Source organism: Vombatus ursinus, unplaced genomic scaffold (assembly GCF_900497805.2).
Source record: "Vombatus ursinus unplaced genomic scaffold, bare-nosed wombat genome assembly UNPS02009994.1, whole genome shotgun sequence".
Lineage (NCBI taxonomy): Eukaryota > Metazoa > Chordata > Mammalia > Diprotodontia > Vombatidae > Vombatus > Vombatus ursinus.
Window position 1 is genome coordinate 6849905 of NW_020949772.1, and position 15203 is coordinate 6865107.

A 15203-nucleotide genomic window follows, 5' to 3' on the forward strand; every position below is an offset into this window, starting at 1 on the left:
CTCGAGCTCATTTTACAGGTGAGGAAACTGAGGCAAGCAGGGTGAAGTGACTTGCCCAGGGTCACAGCTAATAAAAGTCACATTTGAACCCAGGTTTTCCTGTCTCCAGCCCTGGTTCGCTATGCACTAAAAAGAGATTTTTAGTTTTTTGTTAATGTTAGCATCATACCCTCAAATGATTAATCATGTTTATTAACATTTATTAATTCTTGAAGGCAAAATCCACTAAAATGAATTAGGCTCCATCAATTATTCAGGGAGTCACAACTATACATGTTTCTGCTACAAATTTAATTCCACTTACTTTACTTCCTCAAAAGGTTTCCTGAAGAGAGACTCAATTGTTTCTCTGTCTGCCAAACACAAGAGACAGTGAAGAGCTCGTCTTCTATAAGCAAACGTCAACTGACCTACAGCACGAGTCTGAAAACCAAGAAGAGTTTTGGGAGTCCGTTCACTCCTGCCGGATGTAGTCAATATCACCTGCTCAGACTCAGACAACAGACACAAGACCAGGAGACCCCACCAAGCACCACAGCCCAGGCTCTTTGGCAAAGCAGATTTTTTCTGTATAATCTGTTAGCTCTGCCAATGGGCAGTAGCGCGCACCACCACACATGGACTGTGCCTGGGACGTGGGCAGAAAATGCAACTGGAGAGAAGATGGTGATGGTAGCCCGCCCCAAGCGGCGAAGTTTAATCATGTCTTGTTCATACGGTTTATAATGGATGACTTGTTTTCCAGAAATCTAGCGGTAAGCAAAGACTTCATTATGAGTCATAGAGATTTCTTAAAGAAATTAAATCTAAAAATGTGAAAAGAGCACGCCATGAGGGATGGTTGAAAAAAATGAGACTGTTTAGCCTAGAGAATAAAATTGGGCACAAAGGCTGCCCTGAGTATCTGAAGGGTCGTCATGGGAAAGAGGGAGTCACTTGGCTCTGCTTGGCCCCAGCAGATAGAAGTAGGATCAACAGCTGAAAGTGGCCAAGAGACAAGCTTAGTTTGACATGGGGGGAAAATTCCTAAAAGTCTAAAAGTGGATGGACTGCCTCAGGAGGCAATGGATTCCATCTCACTCAAGGTTTTCGAGCCGAGGCGGGAGGACCCCTCGTTTGGCACATCACAGAAGAGAGTACTTTTGAGCTAATGGGCTAGACTAGCTTCCCTGTCAAGCTGCTCCAACCTGAGATCTTGAGATTCAGATATAAGAGGCAAAAGTAGGTTTCAGTTATGAGTTTATGTAAACTTACAGATACAGAAGTTGCAGCCAAAAATAACATTCTTGAACTATAATCAATGGGACGTATTTGGAGGAGATATATAACTCTGCAAATAACAAAGAGGAAAAAATCCATTTATATTTAAAATAAATGATAAAATACTATGAGATTATAGTAGTACAAATGAGACTTCAGTTTCTATTAGAAAAGATGAGACTTCCCTTAAGTATAATTATATGTACATATATTTTTATATAAAAAGCATATATGTATGTACACATACACACACACCTCTTAAGTATAACAATTAAAAAATGGCAAAGAAAACTTGTTTAATGACGTTAAAAGGGGAAAGCAAATAAGGATGCTACTGGGCTCAAATGGCTTTAGTCTTCCTTGTGTAACCTTACTAATACTTGTGATAAAGCAAGAAGTTCTAGTTTTGCACTGTACCAGGTGTTAGGGACCCAAAAGCAAAAGGAAATCTGCCCATGCCTTCAAGGAGCTTACATTCTACCAGGAGACGACTTATACATATGATGCAACATGAATAGGAAGCAGTTTAGGGAGGGTGAGCACTAGGAGTTGGGGGAAATTAGGAAAGGCTGCATGTAGAGGGTCACTGAAATTTTTTTTTTAGATAAAATGTGTAGAACAGAGCAGAAAGAAGAAAAGAATTACAGACAAGCAGGACAGTTTTGAACATTACATACTGAATTAATTGTACATTTTAAAAGCAAAGCAAGCTGTACATAACTGAGATTTGTAATTTCAATTCTTTTTTTTCTGTTAAATTCTGAATAAAACAATTATTTTAAAGCAGTGCTTGAGAGAGATGAAGAGGGAGAGGATTCCAGGCATGAGGGACAGCCAGTGACAAAGCACACAGAAATGTGGGAAAAAGAAAACTAGACCACAATGTGTAGGAAGTGAAGTAAGGTAGAATAAGGCTGGAAAAGTGGGTTGGGACCAGGTTGGGAAATGCCAGGAGTTTAATTTAGATCACAGAAGGTTACTGAGCAGAGGGAGACAATGTGCTCACACTGTTGCAGCTGTGTAGAGGACATAATGGAGTGGGGAGGGACTGGAGGCAGGGATACCAAGTAGGAGGCTATCGCAATAGTCCAGGCTAGAGGTGAAGACAGACTGCACTCTGGGTAGCGTCTGTGTTATAAGGAGGAGAAAGTTTTGATAGATGTTGTGGGGATGGAAATAACAAAATCCAGCATCAAATGGCCCTGGGGATGAGGGAGAGTGAGGAGCTGAGAATCAGCCTGAGTGATGGTACTCTTGACAGAAAGAAGACTGAAAGAGGGTTGGGTTTTCAGGAGGAGGGACACGTTCTGCTTTGGATGGATAGAGTCTGAGACACCTATGGGACATCCAGTTCAAAAGTCCAACAGGAAGGAATAAAGCTCAAGAGAGAACAGGGTGAGTTATAGGGCTATGGGAATAATGTGCACAGAAATGATCATTTTACCCATGGAGAGGACTGCGGACAGAGCTGTGTGATACATCCACAGTTCAGGGGTCATGACATGGATGATGGTCAGCAAATGGAAGGAGGAACAATTAAGACAATGGGCAAGAGGCAATGAGGTCCCCTTTCATCATCCCCCTCTAGTCAATAAACTTCGGCTCCCCATTGCTTCTACGTTCTTCTAAAAATCAGAAGAATACCAGGAGAGAGGAGTTTCACAAAAATCCAGACAGGAGGAGAGGGATTATCCAGGAAGAAAGGGCGATCATCAGTGTCAGATGCTGTAGAGAGGTCAGGAAGGATGAGGATCGAGAAAAGGCCATGAGATGTGGCAAGTAAGAGATCACCGACAACCTGAGAGAGCCATTTCAGGGGAGTGATGGGGGTGGAAGCCAGACTGCAAAGGGTTGTGAAGTCAGTGAGGGCAAAGGAAGTGGGAACAATGAATGAAGACAGCTTCTTTTAGGAGCTGGGCTGAGAAAGACAAGAGCTGGAGGGGATGGTAGCATCTAGTGGCATGAGGGGACACTGGGGTGTGTTTGAAGGCAGCAGGGAAAGAACCAGTAGATAAGGAGATGTGAGAAAGGGGATGACTAAGGGGGAAATCTGCTAGAGAAGCGGGGAGGGATTGGGCTCAGGTACACAAATACAAGGTTGGTCCTGGCAAGAAGAGTTGGGAGGATGATGCGAGGAGGGATATGAAATGGCTGGAAGGGATGGCAGGGTACAGCAAGGATTTTATTTTTTTAAAGGCCGCAGAGAAGAAACCAGTGGAGAAAGGGAGATTGAAGACAAAAGAGGAAATGACTCAAGGCCAATTTAGAAGACTCTCTCTCTTCATTTCGGCCTCTTAGAATCCCTGGTTCTCCTAAGGCTCAGCTCAAATACCTCGTCTAGAGAAGGCCTTTCTGGGTCCACCCTCTCATCTTCCACCTACTATGATGGATCTATTTATGTAGAATGTGAGCTCCTGGAGGGCAGGTACAGTTTGTTTTTGCTTTTTCTTTGGATTCCCAGCACAAAGCAGAGTGCCCAGCACATAGTACTGCCTAATACATGCTCACTGATTGATTTACTGCCAGAGAAGACAGAAAGGGATGGCTGTTCATTAACAGATTGTGGTACACAATGTAATGACACTGTTGAGCCACTGTAAACGACGAATGCAAAGAACCACAGAATTTGGGGGCTAGAAGAGACCTCTAGCCTAACTCACAGAATTCAGAACAACATGAAAAGACTTGTATGAACTGATGCAGAGTGAAGTGATCAGAGCCCAGAAAAGAGTACACACAATGACTATAACAGGATGAATGAAAAGAACAAAAAATGAAACTGAAGGCGGTATGATTACCTAACTTAATGACCAAGTTCTGTCCCAAAAAGATGAGAAAACACAGCCCCGCTCTTTGGTGGGGGGGAGTAGGGGGGCGGGGAAGAAACGGGTATGGAACCTTGCTTGTACAATCACACTCTGCTAACGTATTGGTTGGTTTTGTTAAACTATTTTTTTTGGGGGGCTGGGGCAAGGCAATTAGGGTTAAGTGACTTGCCTAGAGTCACACAGCCAGCAAATGTCAAGTGTCTGAGGCCGGATTTGAACTCAGGTCCTCCTGACTCCAGGGCTAGTTTTCTATCCACTGCGCCACCTAGCTACCCCTAAACTACTTTTTTCTCACTGTCTTTTTTTTCAATTTACATAAATGGGATGATTCCCTAGATGAGTGAGGGGTAATGTATTCAGAAATGAAGATGGTATACATACAAAAGATATTGATAAAATATTTTAAAAGATGTCTGAGTCTTGGAATGCATGTTGATGATAAACAATTATGATCTGCTGAGTATTATCAAATAATGAATCAATGAAATGGACCTAGGGGAAAAAAAGATTTCTGCATAAGCTGTATCAAGAGTCTCAATGACGAATCATTAACCCACTCTGTAGTATAACTCTCCAAGATCTGGACCTGGTGACAAGATATAGTTTAGAGTACAGGACTTCTTACACTTTTTCCGCTTGTGACCCCCCATTTGTGATTGTGACACACAGTTTATGAAGTGCTGGACTTTTAGACGCAACTAAAACATTTATTTTTGTAAAACTCTTCTAAAAGTAAAGAAAATGAGTGTACCTTTGGAGGGCTTCATCTCCTTGAATATTAAAGAATTCTGAAGGTATCTTTGAAAATTTAAAAAAAAAATCAAATTAAAAAAATCAAATAATGACATCCAAAAAATTCCTTAGTTTGTATAGGTATAGCTCCATTTAGGAAATTCAAATCAAATCCCATATGTGAAACATTAAAAAAAAAAGTCATTCTTTGCTTTATGAAAGGATTCTTGTCTTTACAGTGGGCCCCACCATAGGATTAATTTCCATACAATGCCCTCTTTATGAATTTAAAGTATAACTGACATGCCCTTTTCAGGAGCTCTCCAGGGACTGAGTCAGTGCCAGGCTTGGTCAGTGACTAATGCTCTGATCCCCTTCAACCTTCTTTGCTCATCGGTACCCCACCTCCCCCCAGAATAGCTTCCTGAAGGCAGCGCCTTTTTCATACATTTTGTTTCTGTATCCCCAAGCATGGTGGCTCACGCATTGTAGGCATTTACTGAATGTTTGCTGAACCTTGAGGAAGAAGGTAGACTATTTTTTTTTTCCTGGATCTGTCATTTAATTGGTGTAGGGAAATCCTGGTGAAGAAACTTCCTCCACCAAGGCAGGTGAGGCCTCTCTGCAATTTCTAATCCTAAGAGAGCTGGCTGGGGGCACTCAAAGTAGAGGATTTGCCCAACATGTGCAGAAGCAGGGCTTGAATCCTAGGCTCCCAGACTGAAGCTGGCCCTCTATCCATCACTCCATACTGTCTCTTTTAAGGCATCTTATTTATGTATAACCACAGACTTCAAAGAAAATGCTGCTTACTCCTGGTGCTTACTCTTGATGATGCTATCCACTAAGCTCTACCTTAAAATCCTAAAGAAATAATGGAAAAAAAAATCAATATTGGGATAGCAAATGCTATCCTGAACTAGAAATGTTTCTCAGGTCCTCTTTTATGAATAAAAGAAAAAAGAAGAAAAAAATCACACTTTGGAAATTCTCAATCCTAAGACGTTAAACTGCCTAAAAAAAATAATATTGTAAAGAAAAAAAACCCAAAGCAACAAAATTCACCCTATTCAAACCTTTTCGGTGTAAGACCTAAAGACTCAGTACAGAATCCCCCCATGGGAGGAGAGCTCTTTTCATCTTCGGCCAGAGGTCGCCATGTGGCAAGAGTAAGAGAGAGGAAATGGATTGCCCACATGCTGTACTGGCATCTTTAAGACGTCAAGAAGCTGCCAGAAAGGGCCTACGCCGGGGGGGTGGCTCCCCTGTGACAGATGCGTGTGAGGACATGGATAAGGCTCACAAGAAGTAGGACCAGATGGGGAGCGCGTGCATACAGTGAGGCGTTTCTGATCCCTGCCTGGCTTGGGGCAGAGGTCATGAGTTTCCTGTTTACAACACCAAATCCCCAGAGGGATCCTTAGGAACTCACTTCATTGGTCTGTGTTGTTGGACATAACCATTTTTCAAGAAGCGTGTCCCAGATTTTTTCCAAATCCAACTTGTTAATTTCAGCTATTTCCTTGGCAGCTGCATGGATATCTATAGGCACACAATAGAAAGTGAATTTTTAACCAGCATTTTGAATACAAAAGGAGGGAAAGCCAGGCAGCCTCCTTCTGTGCCAGGCCTCACCAGGACACTCTTGGCCCGCTGGTTCCTGGACCCTCAGCGGGATGCTGCTGTGCTCATACAGACTAGTGATGAGCTGGGCTGGCTTCCCCAGCAGCCGCAGGTGCTCCGGGGCGCTCAGGCGGTGGGTGATGAGTACAGTCTCGGTGCCTGACCGCTGGTACTGCAGCCTCAGTTGCTTCAACAAGGCCTCAGCTTTCTCATGGCTTTCATCCTTTGAAAAAGAAAAATCACAAACCAAAAGGCAATCCTGTATTACAAAGAAGAAGTAATGTTTGGAGGGTAGCTTCATGCTTTCTCCACACTGACTCTGCCCAGGAAGTTATGCAAATGTTACTCTCCACATTCCATAGATAGGGCCCCAGGGCCAGACAGGTAAGATGACCCCTCTTTGGCCCATCTACTGGCTGCTGCCCCAGAGTTTCTCCTCATCAGCTCTAGACCCTTGACTGACTCACAGGCAGGTGCCTCAACCCCTGAACAAACCAAAGGATCTCCCATCAGTGGGGAGGCATTGATTTATTGATATACTGATTTATCTATTAGTCTGGACCTGTGATTTCACCGGTGGAGGGAGCTCCAAAATAGAAATTCCCTTTATGGGCACAGGCCAGTGACTGGTCTGCACATCAGCCTACTGGAGAGTTGGCTGGGCACTGAGCGGTTCAGGGGCCTCCTCTTGGCCTGTAGCCACCATGTGTCAGAGGAAGAACTTCCTGCCTCTAAGGCAGTGTGGCCACCGTGACACATTACCTCTCAGAAGGTACCTTAAGCAAGCACAGCACACACAAATGATAAGCTGAGAATGACATCTAAAGGACCAACCTGGGACGGAATCTTCTTCAGCCATTTCTCAGCCAAATAAAGGCAAAATTTCAATGTAGTTATCTTGTAGCAACCTAAAAAGGGGAGAAATTCACCTTGTCTCAAATGATCCTTTTTTAGTTAAGCTGGAAAGTAACACTTCCAGTATATTTCATTTACATATCTGATTGCTTTTTATCTTGCATAAATTATCTACAAAATACTTTTGAAGAATATGAATAGTCTCTATTTCTTCTTTCGCAATATGACTAACGTGGCAATATGTTTAACATGACTGTACGTGATTGCTTACTGTCTTGGGGAGGGAGGAGGGAAAGGGGAGAGGGAGAAAAATTTGTAGCTCAAAATCCTACAAAGATGCACGTTGAAAAACCATCTTTACATGTAATTGAAAAAAAAAATGCTATTAAGTAAAAAATTATTTTAAAAAAAGAATATGAACAGTCCTTTGCATTTTTCTAGCTTAACCAAGGCAATTTTTATTACCTGTAGCCAAAAGGAGAGCCCTAGACCATGAATATACATGCAAGCAAGTCTAATAACCCTGTTCTCCACTCATTGAGAATGGCTGATCGATTTATTGTATTGAGGAGCCAAACACATAACATGAGAGTGGTAAAGTATTGAAGACAAATGGGGGTGCGTACAGCGGGGAGATGAAGGTACGAAGCTGGGAGATTGATGATGGTATAATTAGCAGGGGCACAGTGACCCTGTTGTGGTTAGAACACATACTGAATCTGACTAGGCACATTTCACTGTTCTGCCTAGAGACAGCATACTTTCCCATGGGAACACATTTCCCCATAGTTTCTTTAGGAAAGCAACACCTAGTTTATCCACAGGCTTTTGCAATAATGCCGAGATTTTTAGAGATATAACCAAATAAGATAGAACTGAGATCTTGATCCTATACCTAGGGAGCAAATAAATCACGGACCTACATCTATTCAGCCAATGTTTCAATGCCTCGAGGAGTTGGGATAATGGCTTCAATACTCCCCAATTCCTACCTTCTGGAATGTCCTGAGCAAAATTGATGGCCACAGCAACGGCCCATTCAGGATTACCTATGGATAACAAATAAGACTGCAGAGTCTCATAGGTTTTCGCTATTTCCTTGCTGTTCAAGGTCGAGCCCTGAGCCTGCATCTGCTTCAGCAACTTTGGCTTCAAGCTTTTTTCAAAGACTTGCTTGGCTGTCGACACATACAAAGAATCCAAAGAAACCTTTAATGATAAAGGAGACAGGTCACAAGTTAACAACAATTTACACAAGGTATACGAGCGGCACAAAATTCTCGTCGTCAGAGCCTGGACCAGTGGGTTAAGAAGAGGGCTGGCAGGGGCTTTTGCCCGATACCTTCATGAGTTTAGTGATCAACAGGAACGTTGGGAAGGACTCCTCCCTGAGCTCGGCAGCTACGAGACAAATGGAGAAAATGGTTTGTCTGAGAAATCAAGGGACACATTTTTCACTTAACACTGAACCAAAGAAACCAGTGAATAACATACAAAGGATCTTCCAGAAGTTCTGCACTTTTCCGAAGAAAATTAGGTGAAAAGGCAGCCGAGTCTGAGCAGCCGAGGACAGGGTCATCGCGTGGTTCATGATGTACTCGTGTTCCAGATTCCCAGGAGGGGATGCTCGTCTATAGGATTTCAAATGCTTCACGAGACTCAAGCCCTGCGTGGAAAGAACAGTGGTTTCCTATCAGATGAACAGGTATCCGTGACCTTCTTTGAAAAATCTCTACTCTTGGGCCAGCTAGGTGGTGCCGTGGATAGAGCACCTGCCCTGAATTCAGAAGGACATGAATTCAAATCTGGCCCCAGATACATAACACTTACTAGCTGTGTGACCCTGGGCAAGTCACTTAACCCCATTGCCTAGCCAAAAAAAAAGAAAGGAAAAAAGAAGAAAAATCTCTACTTTCGAATGTTTAAGCCCCAAGGAAGATTACTGCTTTCATAGAGAATATCATCCCCTGGTTCTTCTTTTACTCCAAGTGACAATTCCTGGCCTTTGTATATAAGAACATAAAATGTGTCACACAAGACCAGACCTCTGGGCCTTTAAGCACAAGATCCCATCCTTCATAGTGTCACCAAGGGATGTTTCCTGGAAACATGTGGCGATTAATCTGTCCAACATTCCCTCAAAGACTATGGATCTGTCTCAGACCACCCTGTTTTACTGAACACTGCCTTCCTTTTGGCTCATCCAACAAACCTCTTAATGTAATGAATGTCTCTGCTTACCGTAAGACAACAGGACATGAGGTTCATCACAAGGCCAACTGCCGTGTGATGGATTTTTAACCTATAGCTATTCTCAAAGATTATCTACTACAATTGAGGAGAAGGTGCAAATTGTGTCAATGGAGGAAGGACCCCTGACAAAGTAATGGACACCTGGAATACTGAAAGATGGGGGAAAACAATTTAGAAAAATTTCAGTGTTGGACCCACTAACAGTAAAATGGACATTTAATAGAGAGATATGCGCTTTGTCTATTTAATAGAGAAATTCCCACAAAATTATGAAAACTTTTGGAGCAGACTCAGTTTCGTGCATTTTGGGCAAACTCGGTACTCCTTCAGCCACAGCTGATACACACATTTCTTTTGGGCAATTGCAAATTGCTTCAGTCTCCTGTTATGTTTTTGTTCTCTTCACCCACGGCTCTAATGACCTCACTCGCAGCATGTGACTATCAAGGGAACAACCATCCTCCCAGTCCCCCAGGCTCACCACCTTATCATCATTAGCAGCTCCTCACTGCATTCACTCCACAGAACTAAACTACTGCCAGATCTTGTTGAGTTTCTACCCTCATCACAGCCCTCACATCTGTCCCCTTCCTTCCCCTCCAAAAGCCACTACTCTTGTTCAGGCCTTTATCGTTGTTGCTCGTCCTTCTTTCTGGAGGAGGACCATGACCTCAAGGAGGTGATGCCACGACATGCAAGTGAATTGGATTTAAGCGAGGGTGAGGGCGGGCTGTCAAAGTCACCAGCCTCGCTTTCTCCTCCAGAGCCATCTGGGTCCAATGGCCAGATATGGATCAGGACAACTGGAGATGGCCCCCAGGCCTTTATCACCTCTTGCCGGAACAGAGCAGAGGCCTTCTAAGTGGTTCCTTTATTTCAAGGTCCCTCTACTCCAGTCAATCCTATGCACAGCTACCAAGTGCTTCTGGGCTATGTCACATCCCTTCTTGATGAACTCCAGGGGCTCCCTGTTAGCTCCAGGAACAAAAAGAAAGACTTTCCACACCTTGGCCCCTTCCCATCTTTCTGGTTTTCTTATACTTAATTCTCCCCAAGAAATACTTTACACTCTCTACAATTTAGGTGCACTGGTGCCCCTGCTGTTCCTTGGACACAACATTTCCACTCTCCTCTATGTGTCTTTCCACTAGCCATGTCCCCCATGCCTAGGACACTCTCTCTTCTCACTCCCTACCACTTCTCCCTGGATTCTTTCAAGACTCAGTCCAAGTCTAGGCCCTCCAGCTACTACTTGTCCTATGAAATTACCTTTACATTTACTCAGTATGTATCTAACATGCATGCAGTTATTTACATGTTTTCTCTCTCATTAGAAAATGAGCTCCATGAAGACAAAGACTGTCCTTGCTTTTCTTTGCATCCCTGGACTGTTTAGTACTTGGAATGTAGAAAGTGCTGGATAAATATTGATTGATTGGTTAACCAGATAGATTGGTCCCCTAAGGAAGTTTCAACACCTTAGGAGTATAAGGAAGTTAATTTACATTTGGAAAACACCAATTTAGCAACATTAAGATAAAATGCAAAGCACAGCAGGAGGGAAAATACTTCTGTAAATACTTCTAAAACTTTTAGAAGTTTTAGAAAGGCTGCTCAAGAGAAGTGTAAAGTCTAATTCTCATGATCCAACAGAAACATAACACAGGGGCATAGTTATTATTTATAGATTCTCTGGTATACCTGATTAATATTGACATTGGTGACCTTTTCATCAGCTTTCTGCATAATTTTCAAGACGACTTCAATAATTTCATAGTCATATGGATCCAACTGTTAAGAAATATAGACATAAAAATTGTCACACAATAGGATCAGCTTTCAAAAAAGATATCAATCCCAACGCACAAAAATTGCATTAATTAAAGTTGTGGATATACACATAAAGCACTCTCAAATGTAGTCAACTGATTCACAGGACCTTAGGAAATCTTAAATTGCTATTAAAATATGTGCAATCAAAGAATTTGTTTAGTCGTCTTTTTCAGTCATTGTCCAGCTCTTCTTGACCCCCTTAGGAGTTTTCTTGGCAAAGACATTGGAGTAGTTTGCCATTTCCATCTTCAGTTCATTTTACAGATGAGGAAATTGAAGCAAACAGGGTTAAGTGACTTGCTCAGAGTCACACAGCCAGTTAATGTCTGAGGCCAGATTTGAACTCAGGAAAATGAGTCTTCCTGACTCCAGGCCTGGCGCTCTATCTACTGAGCCACCTACCTGTCCTCAATTAAAGAATAAGTACCCAATTTTTCTCATTTCTACAATCAGCATTACCAGAACAAAATTTAAATATTTAACAGGAGCTTGAGGTTGAAAATACCCTTTCAAAAACTGCTGATACCAGAACAAAACCAGGAACTATATGAACACAATTATAAAATACTTTCCACACAAATAAAGTCAGATCTAAATAACTGGAAAAAAATCAGTTGCTTATGGGTAGGCCGAGCTAATATAATAAAAATGACAATTCTGTCTAAATTTAATTTATTTATTCAGCACCATACCAATCAAACTACCAAAAACTTATTTTACAGAACTAGGAAAAACAATTACAAAATTCATCTGGAAGAACAAAAGATCCAGAATATAAAGGAAACTAATGAAAAGAAATGCAAGGGAAGGTGACCAAGCCATTCCAGATCTTAAATTGTATTATAAAGCAGCAATCATTAAAACTACTTGGTACTAGCTAAGAAATAGAGTGGTAGATCAAATGGTCTGCAAGACAAATAGTCAATGACAATAGTAATCTACTGTTTGATAAATCCAAAGACTCCACCTTCTGGGATAAGAAATCACTATTTAACGAAAACTGCTGGGAAAACTGGAAAACAGTGTGGCAGAAACTGGGCCTAGACTAACATCTTACACCCTATACTAAGATAAAGTCAAAATGAGTATGGATTTGGACATAAAGACTGTTACTATCCATAAGCAAACTAGGAGAGCAAGGAATAGTTTACCTTTCAGATCTATGGAGAAGGGAAGAATTTATGACCAAACAAGAGATAGAGAACTTTATGAAATGGAAAATGGATAATTTTGATTACATTAAATTGAAAAGTTTTTGCACAAAGCCAATGCATCCGTATTAGGAGGGAAGCTTTTCTTAGAAAACTAGGAAAGAATTTTTATAACCAGTATCTCTGATAAAGGCCTCATTTCTAAAATATATAGCGAACTGAGTCAAATTTATAAGAATATAAGTCATTCCCCAATTGATAAATGATCAAAGGATATGAACAGGCAGTTTTCAGAGGAAGAAATTAAAGCCACCTATAATCATATGAAAAAATGTTCTAAATCACTACTGATCAGAGAAATGCAAATCAAAACAACTCTGAGGTACCATATTACACCTATCAGATTGGCCAACATGACAAAACAGGAAAATGATAAATGTTGGGGAAGATGTGGGAAAATTGGAACACTAATGCATTGCTGGTGGAGTTGTGAACTAATCCAACCATTTTGGAGAGCAATTTATTACTTAGTGTTCCTTTTGTTGAGGTTATTAAACAGTTCTCTGGAAATGGCCTACTTCACTCTGTATCAGTTCATACAGGTTCTCCCATGGTCCTCTGAGCTCCCATCTGTCTTTTCTTAGGGTGTTAACATTATTCTATTGCATTAATTTATCACGACAAATTGGTCATTCCCTGTTCAAGGGGAACCCACTTGTTACTAGTTTTTTGCTACCACAGAAAGTGTCCATGTATAAGAAACCTTGCTTTCTGCCCTTGACCACCCTGAGGCATATGCCCATTAATCCCTGGATCAAAGGAATAGGAAGAGTTTAGTGGTATTCCTTACTTAAATTCCAAAACAACTTCCTGATTCATTGGACCAGTGTTCCTACTATCAGCAACAGTTGATTAGCATTCCTGTTTTATGCAGCCTCTCCAACACTATTTCCATCTTCTGTTTTATGTTTGTTTGCTTTTTAAAAGAAGGTTCCAAATAACCAAGAATCTGGGAAGGGTAACACCTGTGCTTTAAACCTAATAATTGTGTTAGATTCTCAGTTAAAGTTAAGAATATTTTATTTCTTCCATTTATTATAAGTAATTTGGAAGAAAGTGAAAAATGACCATTCCTTGGAAGTAGCAAAGCTCGAAACTTGGGACCGATTCTCACAAAGGTTCTCCTTATTCTTTTTAAGATCAGATTGAGAAGATACATAGCATAGTGAGAGTTACTGAGGTCAATGTGTATTTCTAGAGGAGAACAGGAATGCAGTGCTAAGAGCTCCATTTGCCTCTTCTCTACTGCCACCATGTGGACCCCTGAGTATGGGAGCAAATGCCCTATAGTAAGTGACCTTCAGCATGTTCAGTGGTTTAATCCGGGAGTGTTAACTAGCAGTCTCTACTAAGGCAGTCCACAACTCCCGTGTTGAAATGAATCTCTGGCTTCTTTTCAGCCCTGCTTAGCTTGTGTCATCCCTGAGTTTCCATTCTCACGCATCCTCCACGTCCAATCTGTTGTCAATCTTGTTTCTACCCACACGCCTCTCATATACGTCCCCTCTTTTCTGTTCGCACTGCCATCCCTGGTGCTGGTCCTCGTGACCTCAAGCCTGGAGTACTGCAATAATTTGCAGGTGGGTCTGCCTGCCCCCAGGCTCTCCCCACTCCAGCCCATCCTCCAAACAGCTGTTAATGTGATTTTCCTAAAGTTCAATAAAACTCCAGCGGCACCCCAGCCCCTCCAGGACCGTGCATCAAGTCCTCTGTGTGACACTGTAGGCTATTCCCAAGCTGCTTCTTCCCAGACCTTTCTGGTTATCCTAACCTTCACTCCCCGCCACCTCTCTATGACCCAGCCACGCTGGCCCACCTGCTATCACTTGCACATGACATTCCTCTGCACAGGCCACTGGAGCCTTCATCTCTAGGGTTGCCTTCCTTCAACTTTGTATGTATCTTGTATGTACCTTTTATTTATTTACATGTTACCTCCTCCATTAGAATCTAAGTTCCTTGAGGGCAGGGGTTGCTTACACAAAATTTTGCCTTTCTTTGTATCCCAGGGCTTAGCATGATGCCTGACACTATGCCTGTTAACGGGAAATTAAATTTTGAACCCTTTCTAAACACAATAATTAGGCAGAAAGGTCCCAAATATGCCAAAATAATCATAAGCAGTACTTTTTGCAGTAGCAAGGAAAGTGGAAACAAAAGTATGTATCAATCTGATGGGGAAGGGCTGAACAAATGAAACATAAATATGCAAAACATATTTATATAAATGTGATAAAATATTAGTGTACCACAAGAAACAAATACAGAAAATTCACAGAAACATGAGAAGACCCATAAGAACTATTTCAACGCAAAGAAAGCAGAATCAAGAGAATAATACATAACAATGAAAACAAAAATGAAATGAAATGAAATGTTAATGAAGATAACAGTAAAAGGAAACTCGACTGGATTAAATGGAATGACCAATCCCCCTACAAAATAAGGATTTACAGTGCTTTCTTTGGTTGGGAGGAAGTCATTGAGTTTTGCACAAAAGCTTTTCTTGGTTACAAGGGTGAATTCTCTTGGAAGGGAAGCAAGAAATCATTGGTGTAAAAACCAAAAAGTATCAATAAAATTTAAAAAATTTTAGTGGTTTGAAACT

The 15203-nt window shown here is 41.6% G+C and overlaps 1 protein-coding gene across 4 annotated transcripts in view; it reads right to left on the reverse strand.

The window, feature by feature from the left end:
* KNTC1 (kinetochore associated 1) overlaps positions 1–15203 on the reverse strand; it is an 87134-nt gene that overhangs the window by 14453 nt on the left and 57478 nt on the right. For 3 of the 4 annotated variants that reach the window (XM_027853497.1, XM_027853495.1, XM_027853496.1), the window contains 10 exons: positions 11253–11342; positions 8793–8964; positions 8641–8699; positions 8291–8507; positions 7278–7351; positions 6456–6666; positions 6253–6362; positions 4840–4886; positions 1255–1330; positions 305–423 (listed from right to left, as the gene is read on the reverse strand). In XM_027853497.1, coding sequence (XP_027709298.1) covers positions 305–423; positions 1255–1330; positions 4840–4886; positions 6253–6362; positions 6456–6666; positions 7278–7351; positions 8291–8507; positions 8641–8699; positions 8793–8964; positions 11253–11342 — 1175 coding nt within the window. The remainder of the gene's footprint in view (positions 1–304; positions 424–1254; positions 1331–4839; positions 4887–6252; positions 6363–6455; positions 6667–7277; positions 7352–8290; positions 8508–8640; positions 8700–8792; positions 8965–11252; positions 11343–15203) is intronic. The other variant, XM_027853498.1, reaches the window with a different exon arrangement.